At 40.0% G+C, this 21,584-nt stretch overlaps 1 protein-coding gene across 1 annotated transcript in view; it reads left to right on the top strand.

Annotated features, from left to right (window-relative positions):
• Window positions 1-21,584, top strand: part of LOC112547815 (uncharacterized) — a 365,550-nt gene that overhangs the window by 187,526 nt on the left and 156,440 nt on the right. Inside the window, exons 9-10 of the mRNA XM_075923696.2 lie at window positions 7,801-7,998; window positions 12,648-12,769. Of these exons, the coding sequence (XP_075779811.2) occupies window positions 7,801-7,998; window positions 12,648-12,769 (320 nt within the window). The remainder of the gene's footprint in view (window positions 1-7,800; window positions 7,999-12,647; window positions 12,770-21,584) is intronic.

Genomic DNA, 21,584 nt, shown 5'->3' with positions numbered 1-21,584 from the left:
CTAGACCTTCATAAAAGGTAATCTAGATTTCTTATTTTCCAGAGAATGAGGAAAGGGCACACGTTTGAACAGGAATAAAATCATTACCATTTTAGGAGCAGAAGAACATTGGGTCATATTGTTTGAAAATATTAGTTATATGCAAGTTTATTTCCTCTTCAAGAAAATAATATCCATTCTGCAGTATTAACTGGGCCTCCTATAGCTTGCCACTGAGGATTAGCCAAGACACCTTTTAAAATCATGAGTCAGAAAACTAAATGGAAAATGTTACACTTTTGAAAGGGAGAAATGATAGGTACTTGCTGAAAATGCATTTAGTAAGTAATTTATTAGTAACTGAATATTTCAGATACTACAAAAGGTAAGTGAGAGAATTTTAGAGGTTGCAACAGTTCTAAATGTTGCCCTTAATTCTCCAGTTTTAGGATGATGTGAATGCACTGGCTCAAGAAAAATCAAATGAGCACAAATCTAGTGTAACAGTGGAAAATCAGGGCCTTTATTTCTTTAATACGAAGAAAGAAAAAAGATGGGAATTTAGTTGGACAGTATCCATATACTACACAGGTATATCTATTTAATCTATAGTCATTTTGATCCTCTTTAAGGGTCTTGTTTTATTCTTCACAGGAGCAGAACTGAGTAAAACATTTAAATTCTGACCGTCAACCTGTTTTCAAAATCCAGAAGGCATGCAGACTATAGTGATTCTGCTGTAACTATTGCCTTACCACACTGTTATTCTGAGGAATGTTTGCTGCAAGTAGAAAGATATGTCTAGCAACCTGTTGGTTATACTCCCCCACCTCCTTTTGCCTCCATCAACTTAAAAGAAGCTCTGAAATTAATGAGGGGAAGCAAATGGTGAAAATAATTAAGATACAGGCTTAAGCAGAGTAAAGTAGGCTACCAGATTGCTTCCCTGCCCCCCGCTCCAGTCTTTCCTGACAATGTGTTTCTTTTCCCTTCAAATGAACTCTCCTTCAACTGTTTGACTTACTTCTCTCTACCAGTGGTAAGTGTTAAGAGGAGGGAAAGAGAAAGTCCCTGCCCTGAGCTATGTACAGCTATGTACAGCACAGTCTATCTGCCTGCTCCAAAGAGACCATCAAATTACTTCCTGTTTAATGTTGTTTCAGTTCAGGTTTTTATACCACACATGCTTCCTAACTGTGTCTGTAATCAACACTGTGATTATGGCTGAAATCCCAGAAACTAGCTGCGATAAGGAAGACATGGAAAAGTGTGTGTAGATTTATTCATTCGATAACCACATTATCAAGTTATCTAGGTTTTTTTTTCCATGCCTTTTTTGCTCACAACAAACTTTGCTCCCTAGAGCTTTTTTTTGCATTATGCTACATTGTAAAACTGGTTCATTAGTTGCATGAGATACTGATTTCAGTGACTATACAATACCGAGAACAAGGGCAATTTCACTCTCATTGTGAATGAGCCATGTTTCATGCACATTGGTGAAACAAAGATTACAGATCTGTCTGCATGTATTACAAATATTTACATATGTGAAGAGGAGATAAAGAATTCAAAATGCAGTAGTCAGTATATCTTCCAACACTTTACCTCATGAACTTGTTGATGTTTGTTTATCCCTTTTAAAAATATGCCTAAAGATATGTTCCCAAACAGTTTCAGAGAATGGAAGGCTTCAGAGGTTGGGGAACAATAAACTAATATATTAAGTAGACAAAGTATTTTCTGATCCACAGATGTTTGAAAACCACTGTTGAAACCACACCAGAACAGTTGAGGTATACCTAGAATATAGAAAGAAAAGGCAAAATATGTTTGTGACTAAATACATCCCTGCTGTCACTCCCTAAACATCATTTTGGTAATCTTAATTACAAAATATGTCTTGGAGATATCATTTGAAGACTAATAATTGACTGGTGAATAATATCATGGTGATGTGGGCTAGAGAGGCTTCCTGCACACACACTATGAGAGCTGCTGGCACATCCCTGCAATCTGGGGTGGGCGGAGGGTATCCGTATAGGGGCAGTACAATGCACAGCAACACACAGAGCTCCCCTGTGCCTCTTCCTAGGAGCTGCTGCCAGATGAGGTGCCCCAGGTAAGTGCCATACCCTTCACCCCATCCCAGAGCCTGCACTCCACTCCCTCCTCCCACTGCCTCTTCTGTCCCAAACTCACTCTTTTACCTTCCCCATTCCCCTGTACCCATTGCTATCCTCAAGCTCCCTCCTGGAGCCTGCACCTCTCACCCTGTCCTGCATCTCCTCCTCCTGCCCCAGCCCAGAGCCTGTACACAGTATCCAGACTTTGTCCTATAAGCCTGCAGCCCCAAACCCCTCTCTCACACAAATTCCCTCATAGAACCTGCACCCTACATCTCAATGCACTGCACCCAAACTCCATCAAAGTCTGCACCCCAAATCCTCTCCCCACCCAAGTTTCCTCTTTCCCCACCCAAACTCCCTCCCTGAACCTTAGTCAAGTGGGGGAAGGCAGCTTGGGTGGGAATGGGTGCAGGCTCTGGGCGTTCTGGCACCACCGAAATTTCTACAAACCTGCTGCCTCAGGAAGTAGCTATACTCTGACACTCAGGATGTGCCCAGTGTGCTGCTAGAAAGGAGCCCAGTTTGGGAGCCATAGCAGCAAAGCCTTATATGTTGCAGTGCAGATAGTTTCACAGCCCCTCACTGGTCTGCACTGAAGATAACAATTAATAAAAATATCATTATTTTATATCCTAATTTTATAGTCTATAGTTCCCAGATGTTTTGGGATTTTTCTATTAAAATTATGTTAATAATTAACAAAGACTATTCATGAGGGATTATATCAGTTTCTTTTTAATCAGGGTTTCAGCCACTAGAAATGCTTCAATTATTATACTTTTTAATTGCATTGTGTCTTCCAAATAAAAGAAATATCATATTGTTATCCATAATTTATATATCACAGAGACACTGATTCTTTTAATTTACATTTTTAAAAAAGAAAAGAAAGGAAAAATGCAGGGCTTTTGCAAAAAAAAACAAGAAAAAAACAAAAAAAAACCTTCAAACTTTGTCCCATAGTGATCCTCCAAAGTTATTTCTTTAGAAAGATTTTAAGAAGCTAATTGAGCTTAGTTTATTCTAATAATTTCTTAATATGAGGCACAACTTGGCAGATAAATCAAAATATCTGTTACCTGTGCAGCAGTGGATAAAATTTCAAGCAAGATATTAGACTTTATAAAAGAAATAGGATAGAAAATAACACTGAAATATCATGTCGGTTTATAAATTGATGGTACAAAATTGCTATAAATTCTGCACTCCTTTTAGTCATGACTGTTTCAAAAAAGAGGAAACATATGGAAATGTTCAGGAGACAGGCAATGAAAATGACAAGAGGTATAGAGTGAATTTCAGTTTCAGGAGAGAATGAAAAGACTAAGATTATTTCAGTCAGAGAGGAGTCAAAGAAGTTGGGACATGTTAGAATTAGCAAATAATGAATGGTATATACAAGGACAATAAGAGCATCCAATTTACCCTTTTCTTATGACAAGAAAAAATGGACTCAAACTAATTTAAAGAGAAAAGAGACAACTGTTCTTAAACAACATACAATTAGCCTGTGGAACTTACTGTAACAAGGTATTGAGAACAAGAATATTAAAATGTATTAGCATTTCTTACAGCTAAAATGTAGAGACACAGTCATATTATATACAATAAATATGTATTAGGGTTATAAACCAGTATACTTCAGGGCATAAATCAGCTATTTATATCTCAGGGTTATGAAGAAATTTTGCTTATGAACTTACTATCCTGTAATTGTTTGCTATGAGGAAAATCCCTGGAAAAAGGATAAAGGAATATATGGGCTACAGCTCTACTCTGGTATGACCTTTACTATGTTCCTGCATGTGTCCACATACAGAGAGGGATGATAGTAGGAAAACTGACAAGTCTGTTTATGTAGACATGGGTAGGTGTTCCACCTATAGAGGAGAACAACCAAGACTCGGCTACAGCCTTGCTTATCGCAAAATCCACATACTATTAGGAACCTGGCATTAGCTGTGTTCTTTGTGGATGTAAATTGTGCATGGAATTAGCATTACAACCCTATTTCCAAAAGGGGCAAACTGTTATGGAACAATGAGCTCTTTGGAAGACTCTCAGGGTATGTCTACACAAGCGCCCTAGTTCAAACTAGGGAGGCTAATGTAGGCATTCGAAGTTGCAGATGAAGCCTGGGATTTAAATATCCCAGGCTTTATTTGCATCTTCCCATCCGGGCGCCATTTTTAAACCCCTTAGTCTGAACTAGCTGCCCGCAGCTACACGCGGCAGTCAAACGTTAACTCGAACTAAGTCTTTAGTTCGAGTTAACTGTTACGCCTCATTCCATGATGTGTAACAGTTAATTCGAACTAAGGACTTAGTTCAAGTTAACTTTTGACTGCCGCGTGTAGCCGCGGGCAATTAGTTCGGACTAAGGGGATTTAAAAATGGCGCCCGATGGGAAGATGCAAATAAAGCCCGGGATATTTAAATCCTAGGCTTCATTTGCAACTTCAAATGCCTACATTAGCCTCCCTAGTTCGAACTAGGGGGCTAGAGTAGACACGCTCTCATTTATCTCATGGTCCCTTTATGCTGTAGGACCTCATTGGAATACAGCATTGGAGATTAGTATAATCAGCAACGAAAAGATCATCCAATGTAGGAGGTCTTGTAGTGTGAAAGAGATAGTGTGGTGTCTCCTGTAACATCATCTTTCCCTTCTGCCAGTACAACTATGAAGGTCAGTGCTGCTCTATAGTTCAGTGATTCTAGGTTGTTATTTTGGCTAAGGGCTGTTGGCAGCTAGCATAACATACCCAGGCTGTGCTAATGTATACTAGTGTGCCCCAGCTGAGAGGGGGTTGCAAGTGCTTTGCAGGATAGGGTCAAAATTCAAAATGATTTGGACAAACTAGAGAAATGGTCTGAGTTAAACAGGATGAAGTATACCTTTAGTGCTCTTTCTCTAGCTCTCTCCAAATAAATCTACTATTAAAGATAAGAAAAACATCAATGATGAAGCTATATGGTTTGATTTTTTTCACTCTACTCTGCACTGATTAGGCTTCAGTTTGAGTATTGTGTTCAGTTCTGGGCATCACATTTCAAGAAAGATGTGGAGAAATTGCAGAAGGTCCAGAGAAGAGCAACAAGAATGATTAAAAGTCTAGAAAACATGAGCTATTAAGGAAGACCGAAAGAACAGGCCTTATTTAGTTTAGAAAAGAGAAGAGTGAGAGGGGACATGACAGTGGTTTTCAAGTATCTAAAAGGGTGTCACAAGGAGGAGGGAGAAAAAATGTTCTCCTTAGCCTCTGAGGATAGGCCAAGAAGCAATGGGCTTAAATTGTAGCAAGGGAGGTTTAGGTTGGACATCAGGAAAAATTTCCTGCCTCTCAGGGTGGTTAAACACTGGAATAAATTGCCTAGCAGGGTTGAGGAATCTCCATCACTGGAGATAGTTAAGAACAGATTAGAAAGATACCTTTCAGGGATGATCTAGACATTGCTTGGTCTTGCCATGAGGGCAGGGGACTGCACTTGGTGACCTCCTGTGGTCCCTTCTAGTTCTATGATTCTACGATCTCTACATTTAGTCAGTCAAGTGCAGATATGACATGTGCCAAACTACTATATAAAAGATTTTATGTGGTCAGCACTTTTTTTTTTTGCTTAAATAAATCTCAGCATTATGATTTCCAATTCCCACGTAAGACAGAGAGTCTTCAATTTGGAAGCAGTTTAAGAAATATTCAGTATTGAAACTAAGCATGCAAAGTTTATTGGGACTGCTATGCAGGATGAGTCATAAATGTGCATTGAATTCTCCCAAAAGCCAGACTAATTCTACTCTCAAAAAGTTTGAAACACTTCAGAAAGCCAAGATTTCACTTTGACTCAAAACGTATAACAGCGCCCAAGTTGCTACTGAGGTTACACTGAATAGTTTCCAGCACTTCATAAGGTTTTAAGCCACTGTAGTAAAGTAGTAATCTTGGGGGCAATGATAAGAGAAAGCTGCATATCAAATTTTGTGGTTCTTGTTCTTACCGTTTAGAAGGAGTTCTTGAACAAACAGACAAACAGACTCTCTCAAAAATATAGTAGATTGTCAGCCTGACAATCAAATAGAAAAACCTATACTTATCTACCCCTCAAATTTTGCTTGCCCAGCACTATAATTTACATAAATAACCATGCAAAACAAACTACAGAACTACCCACATGATTACTTGAGAAGATACAATTTTATCACTCTTTGTATATATACTACTCATTGATGTTATAGTAACTACATAAGAGACAGCAGCAAGGAGCAAAGCAAGAAGCCCATCCCAGGACTCCCACCTTATCTGTTTTAGGTATTCATATGTAGATATTCAAATCTGAAATGTAGGCACCTAACTGAGGCCATATTTGGGGTTGGAAAGGCACTTTTCCCCCAAGTCAAATTGCCATTGAGTCTGGAAGATTTTCACCTTCGTCTGAATCACAAGGCATAGATCATTTGCAGGTCTAAAGTAGCATAAATGGTGAATTTTCTGTAACATCAATTGTTTAAATATTATTCAAAGACTTTAGTAACTCAGCTAGAGGTTTCAGGCTTAATACAAGAGTGACTGAGTGGGGTTTTCTGGAGTACAGTGTGCAGGAAATCAGTCTACATGATCATGATGGTCCCTTATGACGTTAAAATCTGTGAGTCTAAACTAGCACCCTAAATCCCTCTCTTAATTAGCCTTAAGTGAGTCATAAGAAGTCATGCAAGAAGTAAAGGAAAGCACTCCAGAGCAGAGAAATCAGTACAGTCTTCTGAATTCCAGGCTGGTACCCTAACCATTCCATCATCCTACCTCCATGATTGACTCCTCCATGACCACACAATGGGCACTTACTTTTTTATGAGTTTGCCCATATTGCCAGCTAGCCTTTCAGGAGTTCATGGAAGATCCCATGGAAAAACCAAGGAAATGACAAGCAGCTGAGAAATGAGCAACACTTGACCAATTGCAATATTCATTTAAAGACCACATTTTAACACAAAGACAAATGAGTATGCAAAATGAATTTACATACAAAAAGAGTTGGATTTGTTTCAGATTTAGGAAGTATGTATCTGATTCAATTACTTCTATGTTTATTTTTTTCTTCCTATTGTCAACATTAATTCTCAATAAAGCCCTGATTTTTAAAACATTGAATCTATGAAATATTTAATTATTTTGTGTAACATTATTAAAATATACTATCTATTTTTCCAAATAATAAAAAAAAGCAATTATTTGCATTTCTTCCATGTTCTAAATTTGGACTGAATCCTCAAAAACATTTTATGGTGATTGTGACAAAATAACAGGAATACAGGATGGGAGGCAACAAATTCGTTAATAAAATGCCTATTAAATCAATACATTTTATTAAATGCATTTTAGGAGACATGGCATGGGTAAAGACAAAAGAATCATAAAAATATTTTAAAAAGCTACTTAGCTTTTCAAGTGATATACTCAGTGTATAGATACAACACACATCAAAATGAATCTATTTTTGGTTGTTTGTAAGATTGCAAAGCAAGTATTTAAACTTGTGTTCATTTAAAAAAGTTAGAAAGTATAGCTGAGTGTCTCCCCAAATGAAGGAGGTGAGCCAGGACACTAAAGAAAATATCGCACATAATAGCTAGCAGTTGCTGGCATTGGTTCATTAGTTAAACACTGACAGCTTTGTTTCTTTCTTTTCACAGGTTCCAACTGTGAGTTTAGGCCTTGTGAGATTAGCAATCCTTGCGAGAATGGAGCTGTGTGCATACAAGAGATGGATTTGGACATTTTTCCCCTTGGATTCCGGTGCCAGTGTAGAAAGGGCTTTGCTGGTCCACGCTGTGAGATCAATGTCAATGAGTGCAGTTCTGGCCCTTGTCTCCACGGATATTGCTATGACAGTAAGTTCAGCCTAGTTACTCACTTTAACGTGGAGTGCTCCTACTGTTGAATCTGAGGCAGCAACTGAGTGACTCTGGAGAGAACAGTAGATAATTTATTAAAATTGTGTTTGTCTGTAACTCTAAAGCCTATGCCAAGAGGATTATTGTTGCCAAAATGCCTCATCTCCTGGCACAGAGGTTTATGTATCCATGGGTCACAATTGCAGCTAATGAGAAATTTTAATGAGATCTAAGTTGTCTTTTCTAATGTTTAAATTAGCCAAATGGAGCTTGTATATTGCATTTGACGGAGATAATTTTCAAATTGCTGAAAAGAACACAAAGCAATGAGACTGTATATGTAATGATTCTAACAAATCTGTGAATGCTGCATTTTAATATGATCACACTGATATAAAATGTGGAGCCTGGTCACCTGCAACAGCTTTCTAGAATGTTTCTCTCTCACTCTTCTTGATACCTGCATCTTATATTTCTTCTTTAATCATTATAGGCTAGTTAATGAATTACTGTCCTGTGTACATTGTAAGATTAAGTGCTCCAGCATCTGAGTCTTTGGCATCACTTTTGATACGGTTCTAGGTGAGCATTACTATACATTTGCCTTTAGGACTGAGAGGAAAGAAAAAAGAGTGAAATTGCCTTGTACATTTCTGAACTATGCTAAGACTGACATTTTCAAAGCTGCCTTAGAGATTTATATGCACAGATACCATGAATTTCCGTAGGAATTCTCCATCTGAATCCTCTAGGCAGCTTTGCAATTCTTAATCGAAACGTATAATAGTACAGAAATTGTTAACAATATTTTGAATTACAAAAACTATCTCCTTAAGGTTTCACTAAACCACATATAGTCATGAAATCACTAAATGTAGATTCAAATTCTGATCCTTTTTTAGCTTTTTACCTGTAACTTCATAAGCCCAGGAACAGGTGATGCAGGGGTTGCTGCAGCACCTGCAGGCTCCTGGCCTAGAGGTCAGGGCCCTGGCTGCAGGCTCCATAATGTAGGGGAGAGGTCTGCTGCCAGTCTTAGCTGGAGAGGGTGGTGGACAGGAATAAGCGGGCTGGATTTCATCACTGGCCCACTCTTTAAAAAATTCTCCCATCACTATATAGCTTGAGTTTGCTGTAGCTATCTTTGCAGTGTCTGTGACAATTAAAATCAACCTCTTGCCCTCAGTGAGTTAGAATCTGCTGCTTTCTAGCAGTGAATGAAATCAATTCCATCCAGAAGTTTGTTACATCACTCTTTGTTTTTTAGTCACATAAACTATCTTTGAAGTTGCCACATCAACCCATGTTTTAAGATTATGTAATGCTTTGGACAACTAAATCCAAACTGCTAAAAGGGTTTTTAATATTTTATTAATTTTTTCAAGAATATGTGGGTTAGGTCAAAGGCTGTGGGGAAGTTACTATGTATTTAAATGGAATGTAGTGTAGAAACTGCTTAGAGATACAGGATGGAAAATTTAAAGCACATGAAATTCAAGCAATACAGAATTAGAAAAGTTATGTGGGTTCTGGAGACACTGTCAAGTGTCACAGTTCAGTCCAGAGAGATGAAGATGTTATGAATGAGTGTTCTTTACATGGTATGCCCTTCCATTACCCCAAACAGACAAGCACAGGGTAAGGGGCACTCTTCGGTTAAGTAGAGACAAATGCCCTATTTGGATCTGGTGACTGGGGAAAATAATTCTTGTAACCATTTCAAAATAAGCAACCAGCAGGAAGGATGCAAAAAGTAATATAATTTTCTCATGAGAAACAGTACTGTAACAAACCCATTTCCACTGGAGAGTGTGCCACATTTGAAGGGCATTTAGACCTTCACATCACAACTTCTGTACAAATCATAGGCCTCTACCAAATGAGTTAATGGAGAGTGTTCTGTCAAGAAAGAGTCTGCAATCTATAGTTAAGTAACTTGGAATCCATCAAGTAAAAGAAAATGTGTGACTGTGTTCTACACCACTGCTCTGGGCCAGCCTAAATTGCTAAGGGCTCAGTCCTTCTCTCACTCAAGTCAATGGGAGGTTTTCCATTGATTTTTACAGGGTAGGTCCTTTGGGTTGAAAATCACTTGATTGCAGCAGGCTCCCCACACCATGCCAGTACTCAGAAGTAGTGCTTAGACAGAGTAGCTTTTCATCAGAGCCTCAGATCCTCAACACCCAACTGAGATTTCCTGCACTGGTACTGAACTGACCATGCCATTTGATGCCTATAAGCAATTTGCTAGGTTAAGTGCTCTTGGGTGGAATTGCTGTATATGTATTTAATTAGCATATGCAATAAATTTGCTATCTGCTCTTCTGCTTGTGTGCAGCACCTAGCTCGTTTTGATTACTGCTGTAATACAAATTAACATAATATACAATGCTAATATGGTATTATACCACTGTATAATATCCTGAGTGTATCCACTGTATAATATCCTGAGTGTATCCATGTACTTTAACAATTTCTTACTGGACAACAGTTCTAATATCCAAACAGATATGTAAAATCTAGGTTTTCTTGCTTACGTAGTGTATATAAAACTTGGGTCCTGTGTAAGTAACAATGAACCTGAGTAATGCTCAGACATCTGCTGCATTTTAATAAAACTTAGTGATGTGGACATTTTAAAACAAATTCACAAGTGGTATAAAGCCACTTAATCCAGTGGTTCTCAAAGTGTGGTCCGGCGACCATTACTGGACTGTGACTGTGTTGCAGGTGGGAAGAGGGCTTGGGACTTGTCCCCTCCAGCAGCAGGGAGCCTGCACTGGTGCTCCAGACCCCCTCTCCTGCCTGATGAGGTTGGATTGCCAGCAGTGGCTTCCCACTATGGGTGACCAGGGGGAGCCTTGCGGGCCAGATCCAACATGCAGGGGAAGCCACTCCCCCTCTCCCGGGCTGGAGAAACAGCAGCACAGGAAACCGCTTGTCTGGAGGCTTTCTCCACTGCTCCTATTGGCTGGAATCATGGCCAAAGGGAGCAATGAGGGCAGTGCTGGGGAGCAGTGGGAGGCATGCAGACAGGTAAGTGCCCCCATTCACCTCATGCCCAAATGCTGCACCCCCATTGCCCTCACACAACTCCCTTCTGCTGAGAACCTGCCCCCTCCCACCCTGCTCCTGCCCCTACCTCCCACAAAGACTCCCCTCACCCACAGACCACTCCTCCACCCTACCTATCACCCAGACCTCCACCCCTAGCCTGCTCCTGTACCCTACCTCCTGGCCAGATGCTGCACCTACACCCCCTCCTGCATCCATTTTGTCATCATGGATATGTGGCTGTTGATTTGCAGAAAAGTCTGCCTTGAGCAGTTTGGGCCATGGACCAAAAAATTTGAGAATCACTGACTTAATTCTAATAATTTTAACTGAATGATGTATACCTGCTGAGAATCTGGCCTCAACTGTCTAAGCACATAATTGCATAAAACATATTTTTAGTTTACAAAACAATGATCAATTTTAACAAGTTTATGCATCTCACTTTTACATGCAGGAATGAGCTAATTGACTTCAGTTGGTGTGCCAGATTAAAATATTATCTCCTAGTGTGTTTACAATCGTGTTTTATTTGTTGTATATTTATAAATGTCATATTCCTAAATGTAAAATAGGGTAAGAAATGGTATGGAAGTAAAGTGTCCCTGGCTTCCAAACTGCCTATTCTTTTGTGGATATCTTGTCTGTCTGTGATGTCTGTGGGTTTGACTTGTTGTCCTCCGAGGTCTCAGTTCCACTGCACTGTGTACAGAATCATGACTGCAGAAATCCGGAGTCAGAGGAAGCTAAAGCATCTCCTGACAGATGAAAAATGCTGTTGCCATGAAAGACCCAAAGCATTTAATGAGAGTAATGGAAGTTACATGTACAGAGACAGAGTGACAACATAGATTACATGGTAAATCTTAGGGATAATGAAGAATCCAGGGACCTATGTGAAGTTGTAATAAATCTAGCCCTGTAAGAACTGCAATTATGGTTGTCACTTGTCTCTTGCGTAGCTGTAATGGCCCAAAGATACTTCTCTCTTTTATATCATTAATAATGAAACAAGGAAGGATTCTGATCATTAGCTTGTGAAGATTACAATGTAACATGGAAATACATCATGAGTGAAACCAGCTTAATCTGCCAAATTTCAACTCTTGAGCAAGTTTCCCTTTCATATAGTGTTATAATATGAAGATACCACTTCAAAAGTGATGTTTACTGTTCACATATTTATTTAAAACCATTATTGAAACAAAAATACCCTATGTACTTCACACACAAGTTTGCCATGGAAAATTTCTCAGCAGTAAATTGAATGTGAGCACAGCCTTTGCACAGACTTAACGATGGTTCATACATAATTATTTCTTATTTCAAATTATTGATTTTTTTAAAGTACTAGACAGCACCGGTAGGTTGATTTCTGTGATAATTAAAAAAGACTATGTCAAGGCATTTCAAAGTGATGTTTTAAGATTTGAAGTATGCAGTGCTGTATATTTGAGAGTAATGTCAGTCTAAGTATCTTCCTGAAGTTATTCTGTCCTGTTTTTAAGTTGCTTAATAATTTTACTTTGAATAATTCACTTCAGTTCCAAATTATAATGAAAATACTAAAATGCTTCTTGTTGTCCTTGTAGTTGTTGATGGCTTCTATTGCTTGTGCAACCCTGGATATGCAGGACTGACATGTGACCAGGACATTGATGACTGTATTATCAATGCTTGTGACCACAATTCTACATGCATGGATCTGCATCTGGTGAGTATATAGTAATATGATGATTGATCTTATAATTAATTTGTTTGCTCATGTGTCTTAGACCAAGAGGTGAAGTTGTGCTATGGAACATATGAATCCTTATTTAATTTATGCACCTGGAAAATAATTTATAATTAATTAGGCTTTCTATTCTCCAGTTTTTCAGTTGACAATATTGACAGGGAAGAAAAGTGTTTTCCACTTTTAAACATAATTATTGAGAAAACATGCCCATTTGTTGTTCAGTTCAAAGTGATAGAAGGCTTTTCAACTCATTTTATTGCTTTTTAATTTAAAGATACTTTTAAAAACACTCATTTTCATGAAGCAAAATACAGGTCTATGTAGCACTTTAAAGACTAACAAGATGGTTTATTAGATGATGAGCTTTCGTGGGCCAGACCCACTTCCTCAGATCAAGTAGTGGAAGAAAATAGTCACAACCATATATACCAAAGGATGCAATTAAAAAAAGTGAACAAATATGAAAAGGACAAATCACATTTCAGAACAGGAGGGAGATGAGGAGGGGGGGGAAGGAAGGAAGGTAAGTGTCTGTGAATTAATTATATTAGAGGTGGGGAGAGTTAGATGTCTGTGAGCTAATGGTATTAGAGGTGATAATTGGGGAAGCTATCTTGGTAATGGGTAAGATAGTTAGAGTCTTTGTTCATTCCTTCTTGGAGAGTGTCGAATTTTAACATGAATGATAGTTCAGAGGATTCCCTTTCAAGTGCAGATGTAAAAGGTCTTTGTAGCAGAATGCAGGTGGTTAAGTCATTGAGAGAGTGTCCTTTCTGGTTGAAATGGCAAGAAACTGTTTTTTCTTTGTGATCTTGTCTGATATCTGTTTTGTGGGCATTAATCCTGTGGCGAAGTGTCTGACATGTTTGTCCAATGTACATAGCAGACGGACACTTTCGGCACATGATAGCATAAATTATATTTCTGGATGCGCAGGAATATGTGTTCTTGATCTTATGACTCACTTGGTTAGGTCCAATAATGGTATCAGCAGAATGAATATGTGGACAAAGCTGGCAACGGGGTTTGTTGCAAGGGAAGATACCAGGGTTGGTATTAGTGTGGTATGTCCTGTGGTTATTGGTAAGAATCATCTTGAGGTTAGGTGGTTGTCTATAGGAGACTATGGGTCTGTCTCCCAGAGCCTGTTGGAGTTTTGTATCCTGTTCGAGTATAGGCTGTAGTTTATTGATAATGTGTTGGACAGGTTTAAGTTGGGGGTTGTAGGTGATGACAAGTGGTGTTCTATTGTTGGTTTTCTTGGGTCTGTCTTGAAGTAGATGGTTTCTAGGTATTCGTCTGGCTCTTTCATTTTGCTTTTTTATTTCTCTGGGTGGGTAGTTGAGGTTTATAAACCTCAATTTATAAACCTCAACTTATAATCCTCAACTACCCACCCGGAGAAATAAAAAAGCAAATTGAAAGAGCCAGACGAATACCTAGAAGCTCACAGACGTCTAACTCTCCCCACCTCTAATATAATTAATTCACAGACACTTACCTTCCTTCCTCCCCCCCCCCCCGCACCCCCCTCCTGTTTTGAAATGTGATTTGTCCTTTTCATATGTGTTCACTTTTTTTTAATTGTATCCTTTGGTATATATGGCTGTGACTATTTTCTTCCACTACTTGATCTGAGGAAGTGGGTCTGGCCCACGAAAGCTCATCATCTAATAAACCATCTTGTTAGTCTTTAAAGTGCTACATAGTCCTGTATTTTGCTTCAGCTACACCAGACTAACACGGCTACATTTCTATTACTACTCATTTTCATGTTATTCATTTAGACTGAGACCATTGTTCTTAATGAGGCTTTAACTGCCTCTTTCACAACAAATGCAACTTTATTATAAGCTTTTCCATATTTGGCTGGTGGTATTGGAGAAACAGTTTTTGTTTGTTTTTTGTATGTTGGGGAGCGGGTTGGGGGTAATTAATTTAACCAGATACATCAGTTATCTCGATTTGTGGATCATAATAATTGGTTATTTCTCAGGAATACAAGAATGCTTTGTCAAGTGAGAAAAAGAAATGGGAGCAGGAAAGAGAATTGGATAGTGGACTAACTATCAGCTTCCTTCAAGTCTTTTCAGTGTTCTTTAAGGGAAAGCTATCAATGTGTCTAGATTTTTGCTTGCTTGCTTGTTTGGAAATACATGTTTCAGAAAACGGTGGCTGCTTACACAACCGTCAGCATGAACTTTATGCACACACTCAGTTATAATGCTTCATCCTGGGACCCATGAATTACATTGCAGACTGACACCAGCAAATTTCCAGTCCCAGACTTGTCACCAGAAATGTGTGTCTTGTATTGCCAATTAGCCTCTTGGAAAATACAAGTGCATGGAAAATCTCACATTTCATTAGTAGAAAAATTATATGTACAAACCTTGGTATGCCAAATGAACTTTCTCAATCAATTCAGTGCAAACTTACTGGCTTAGATAAAATAATTATATTAATTACTGGACTTGTTGATGACATGATTAAAGATGAGGAAAGTGAGCATTTTCCAATGCTATTTCACAAGGCATACTTGTACAGGATCTAATATGGTTTTGTAAAAATGATTAATATTAGGGTACAGTTTCTCACAAATGCCACTACATAAATACATAGTATTCTTACAGTTCTGGTCACCCTCCATTTAAAGAAAAAGTATGTTGGAAGAGATAAAAAGAGGGGTAAAAAATAATTAGGGATATAGAACAGGTTCTATATGAAGAAAGATTAAAAAGAGTTGGACTATTCAGCTAAGAAACAAGACAATTAAGTGGGATGTGATAGAGATCTATAAGATGATGAATGTTGTGGAGAAAGTGAATTGGGATGTGTTACTTACTCCCTCACATAATGCAAGAACTAGCATTCACCCAAAGAAATGAATAGGCAGCCTTTTTGCAACAAAATAAAATATTTCTTCACAGAACATAGTCAGTGTTTAGAATTCATTGCCATAAGAATTTTTGAAGGCCAAAAGTATGTAACTGGTTTCAGAAAAGAATTAAATAAATTCATAGAGTATAGGTCCACCAATAGCTATTAGCGATGGTCAGGATGCATTTCCATGCCCTGGATGACACCTTCTACTGTCAGAAGTAGGGAGTGTATGACAATGTTGGATACTCAAAATTTCCCTGTTTTGTTCATTCCTTGTGAAGCATCTGGAATTGGCTGTTGTCAGAAACAGGATATTGGGTTAGATGGACCGTTGGCAGAATGGTCCCACCCAGAAGATGGTTCCTGGCAATTGCCCAGGGCCCTACCTTAGCAGGACGCAGGGGCTGAGCAGCATGGAGGCCCGTAACAGAGCTACCAGCTCTGCTCCACTCTACCCTTCTCCCACTTCAGAGGGATGTGGACCTGGGCGGCACAAGGACCAGCAGCAGTACTACTAGTGCTGCAATGCTCCGATCTGCCTAACATTCTGTTTCTCACCCATAAGGATGTCCTTTAGCAGTTTGAGACCAGAGTTTTGAATGTAATGTCAGATACTGACTTGTAAAGTACTTTAAGATTTTTGGATGGATAGGTCTCTAACCTATTAGTGGAAAGACTTATTGTAGCTTGTATGTTGCTGTTTCAACTGAACAAAGATTGAATGGGAACTCTTTGACAGATTTGCCAATCCTCCTATTTTTGCCACATGCAAGTAGGGTTGCCAGCCCCCCAGAATTGTCCTGGAGCCATGAGGAAATAAAGATAAATTAAATATTATTCCATTTAATGAAACCTCCAGGAATCCATCCAGACAAAACTGGCAACCCTATATCAAGGAAAGCTGGAAGCCATGGTGCTGACTCCATGGGAGCTCCAAGACTAAAGCATCCACAGGAAAAAATAGTTGTGGATACTCAGCAGCAACCAGGGCCCATGTAAATCAGTTCCTCCTACCTACCCCCTGTGCCTACCACCCACATCCATGTTCAGGAGGGGAAGGTCAGAGCAAGGGTAGGGGTACATTTGGAGGGGTAGGAAGAGGTGGGATTTTATAGCTATGGTGGTAGGGTTGGAGTGGGAGGTCAAACACCCCAAGGGAAATGAGAGCCAGTGCCCAGAGCTGGAAGCATTTCAAAGTTACATTTTTTTTCATTTTTTAATGTTTGTGAATTATGTCCTGGTATTTTGATGCTGGTATTTAACTGGATGTGAGTAATAATAATACCTATGTGGAAAAAAAAACCCTCTTGAGTATTAAAACCTTAACCCTTAACCTATAAATACTTATGCATATACTTTATTTTATTCATGCAAGTAGTCCCACTGAACTCAGTGGGACTCACTACAGGAATAAAGTAAACACTGCATGTGTTTGCAAGATCAGGACTAAACTAATTATAAAACATTTTAAAGGAGAAAAATGCCACATATATTTGGCAAGTGCATCCACCTCCACCAAAACATCAAACCACTGATTGGTAATACTGCTAGACAACATTGACTTCCCGTGGTTTGGCAAATTCTCTGGTTCATCACCAGTCAGTCCTGAGGGTGCCAGAATGGAGAGAGTCAACCTGTATTTTAGGTTTGTTTTTCTTTTTTAATTTCTGCTACTTTAAAAAAAAAAACAAACCTAAAATACAGGTTGACTCTCTCCATTCTGGCACCCTCAGGACTGACTGGTAATGAACCAGAGAATTTGCCAAACCACGGGAAGTCAATGTTGTCTAGCAGTATTACCAACACTTCCACTGCTTACTGGGATCTGAGAAGACATTTTGGGTAAATTAGAGATTAAAAAACAGCACAGAACACTGAGAACCAGGACAGATGGCTGTAAACAAACTTTGGGAACCGGGGGAAACTTAGTCACACCCATGATAAGTGGACAACTAGCTAACTAAAGTCATGCTAGACCGTGAAAGGTGCTGGACCAGAGAATGCCTGTGTTAAAAAGCGTAAGTGGCATAACTGAAAAGGTGGGTGACTCCAGTAGAGGGTCCACTTGTGTTCTACAAACTCTTACTTAATTTTATTGTTTCATTTGGAGATTTTCCTCCTTGTATCTTGTTAGTTAAGAAGGTTACACTGAGGCTGGAGGCCTGAAAGGGTCAGGATTGGATTCATGAAAACTTGATCACGAAGTTGTAGTTTTCCTCAAACTACTTTCCATTCACTCCAAAATTGTTTGCTTAAAATCCTGGTGAAAAGAAAGGGCAGGGGAAGGTACTTTCACCCTGTCCTTCCAAAAAGCCCCAGACTCTAAGACAAAACCATTTTACTTTTATTAAATTAAACACAAAATGCTTATGATATTAAATTTCCTTCATAAACATATTTAGTTCTCAAACATAAATAGTGTGACAGGGTTAGGCTGGAGGCAGGGCTGGCTTTAGGAAGTGTGGGTCCAATTCGAACAGTTTTGGCGGGGCACCACCACCCAGGATTTTTTGTTGAGGGAAAAAAACAAAACAAAAACCCATGCCCCCACAACCACACACAAATATCACATCAGAAGTAGATTTGATCAAAATGTATATCAATATAGTTGAACATTTTAAAAAAAAATGCAATCCTTTATTATGCAAAATTTTACACAAAATTAAATCAGTTGCCTTAAGTGCAGGTCAAATATTTTCAATTGCAAACTATCCAATCTTTTCAATAAAGTTTAAAGTTTGATTTTTAAAAAGTAACCAGAGAGCACTGCAGTTTTCTGTTACATTGATTTACTTTTAAATAGAAAAAAATTGAGTCTTTCTTAAGAAAGTGTCAGTTCTGTGGTCAAATTCCAGTCCTTAGTGATTTCATCACCAATGATTTCACTAGGTAATATGGTACCTCCCCACCATTGCCTCCTTTGCACTGCCCTTCAACACATATTGCCTGCATGTTGAGTAAAAGGTCAGTATACACAAGATTTTATCAATGATTTTTGCTCAAGCGATCACTGAGACAAGACAAGGACTCTCAATTGATTCTAGTCAGCTCTGCCTTTAAACACTTTAAAGTGTCAGATATAATGGAGGACTCCCAAATAGATTCTACACCACCAGAAATAAAACCTGTTTCCATCTTCTGTGACTTTGTTAGATGTGACTCACTATCCTCTGCTTAGTGTTCAAATTATGGTAGACCCTAAGCCAGGTCATATCAAGTTCAAGTCTTTCATACAATATGGATAACAGCATTTCATTCTCCCAGCTCCAAGTTTTAAGTGAATTTCGACCCAAAAGAGCCAAAATTGATCACCTTGACACAGCAAGTGTGTATACTGATCTCTGTGGCAGAGGAAGTATGTCTATATAAATAAGGTCGGCTCATGAAGCCTTTTCTACAGTTGATTAACAGATAGCAGTAGATAACTCATTCAGACCACTGGCTGATAATAGTCAGTCACCCTGACCAGTCATTAAACATAGTCATGGACTCACCCTACTCTCCATTGTCTCTATGATTCTCTGATGACCTGTGACAAAAAAGGAGGATGGAAAGGGAAACTGAAGGGAGAGACCTCTCTAAATTCACCAATCAAAGAGTAGTATTGCCAACCCAAAAATCACAAGGAACGCCTACACAAAGTTATGAGAGTGGTCTACAAATCATATGATTTTTAAAAAAAATAAAACATGTTGGATTTTTCTTGGCCTTTTGTTTCTTGAGTATTTAGGATTCATGTTTTAAAGCTTTTCTCCTTAGCTGTATGGCCCAGAAGTATAGAGAACTTTTTTTAAATTAAAGCTGGGATTCCTACATAATCAATTGACTCCAGGCCTTTAGAAAAACACCAAATGTTTTGAGACTCATGGTAAAACAATGGAGGAATTCTTGTGAGCCCATGCTTTGCCCACAGTATAAATAAAAAAAATAGTATCTTCTCCACTAAACATCCTAATGAGATACTACAAATGGTGAACTGAATTCAACAGCTCCTAATATGAACAGGTATCAATCTAGTTTTTCATATTTGAGATGGTATTGAGGTGCAGGCACCGCCAACCAGTCTGAAACACGAGCAGCCCACCTCTCAGTGTCTTGCCACCCTCACAAAGAGGGGATCTGAAAAGTTGTAGTCCCAAACTGGCGCTCTCCCTGGGTGCCCGGCACTGAACTCCTTGCGATTGGCCACAGGGAGGGTAGGGGGATCCGGACCCGCCCTCTCTCATGGGCCCCAGCCCAGGGCCCTAAGAACATGTTCGGCTGAACCTGCCCAGCCGGCGGGGGTTTTGACCGCAACCCTCCAGCTCGCCGGGCCATACTCCTGCCCTGTGCTTCTTCCTACTCCGTCACCTTGTCCGTCTCCTCTCCTTTCCTTTCCTTTCCTTCCTGCCAGATCCTCCTTCTCTTTCCCTCTGCCCCTTCCCCCCCTTCTCCTGGGACTCTTTTTCTCTTTTAACCCTCCTGCCCTCTGATGTCACTCGCCGACCTGCCCGCTGACATTTGTGCGTCTCCCGCCATACTGACGTCTGGCCCCCGCCTCTAACCCTGCCCTTGATGCTCAGCTGGCCCGCGGCGACCGTGCAGGGTGGGCAAAACCTCCGCATTCCCCAGGTTTCCCCGAGGAGTGCGAGTGCAACCGCCGGCTCAGTACAGGGCGGATTTGCCTCGGAGGAGCAGAGGTGCTCTGCCCCATCACAGATAGGTTACCAGAAATCATACATGACAATATGAAATCTTTCCACTCTCAAGTCAGCATAGTCACGAAGCACCTATAATTTTGATCCATTCATTTATTGGATAGTGAAAGAGAAAAGGAGGAGAATTAGTGTAGATAAATGTTCAAATAAAAAAAAAGCCTGAAGGAATTAGAACTGGGCTCCTACATCTCACGTTCAGAAGTGACTAGGACACTTATGAACAGATTTTCAAAGGTGTGTAAAGATCAGATAGATATCTTTGAAGATCTGAGTTTGCAACTGTCTCTTTAGGAGCCTAATTACCTTTGAAAATCTGAGCTTAGATTTCCAAGTTCAATTTTCAAAAATGACTTTAGTCACTCAAGTGCTTTTGAAAATTTTAACTGGAGGCCTAAGGAGACAAAAATAGACAAAAGGCAGGAGATGCGGGGCTGGAGTCTGCACTCAGGCCCTGGAGTCCAAACCCGGAGGCAGTCACGCAACATGCCTCCGAGGAGTTTTAAAATCCCGGGCGTGACGTGATGTGATGTCATACCCGGGCCCTGCCCACCTGCAACGCCACACATGGCAGCAGCAGACGGTGAGGGGGAGCCGTGCACAGTAGGGATGGTCCAGAGCCGAGGGGGACGCTCTGGGGGCGGGGTGGGAGAATGTATGAGGGGTCCGGGGCCCCCTCCATATATTGGTGGAGCAGGGCCCCCAGCTCTAAATTGTAATGCCAGCTGGCACTTCTGGGTTCAGGGGCACGGGGCCCTTTTAGGCATGGGGCCCAATTCAACCAAATCGGCCTAAGGCCAGCCCTGGCTGGAGGACTATAATAGATAGAGAGCTCCTGGCTAATCAGGAGCAGAGGAGATAGAGCTGCTGCAAATCAATCAGAGCCAGCTGATCTCACCTGAGGCTTAAGTAGAGCCTTTTAAATGGAAGCTCTCCTGCAGGGGGGGGGGAGGGAGGGAGGGAGGGGGAGAGAGAGAGGAAGTGAAGTTAGAGGAGACCTTAGCAGATAGGAAAAGAACAAGACAAACTAAGAAAGATAACATCAACATTGCCAGAGACAGCAAAGAGGGGTGGGTCAGGAGTTCCAAACAGAGGTTTCAGGCCACCTTTTTCCTGAAAACCTTAGAGTCCAGCTGAGAGCTGAAGAAGACTGTTTTTGCAGCCCAGTCTGACCCCGGGGCACCGGCCCCAATACCTTTTGTCGCTGAGGAACA

This window comes from Pelodiscus sinensis, chromosome 3, assembly GCF_052426305.1.
Source record: "Pelodiscus sinensis isolate ZL-2025 chromosome 3, ASM5242630v1, whole genome shotgun sequence".
NCBI classification, from domain to species: domain Eukaryota; kingdom Metazoa; phylum Chordata; order Testudines; family Trionychidae; genus Pelodiscus; species Pelodiscus sinensis.
This window is presented reverse-complemented; position numbering and strand designations above follow the sequence as displayed.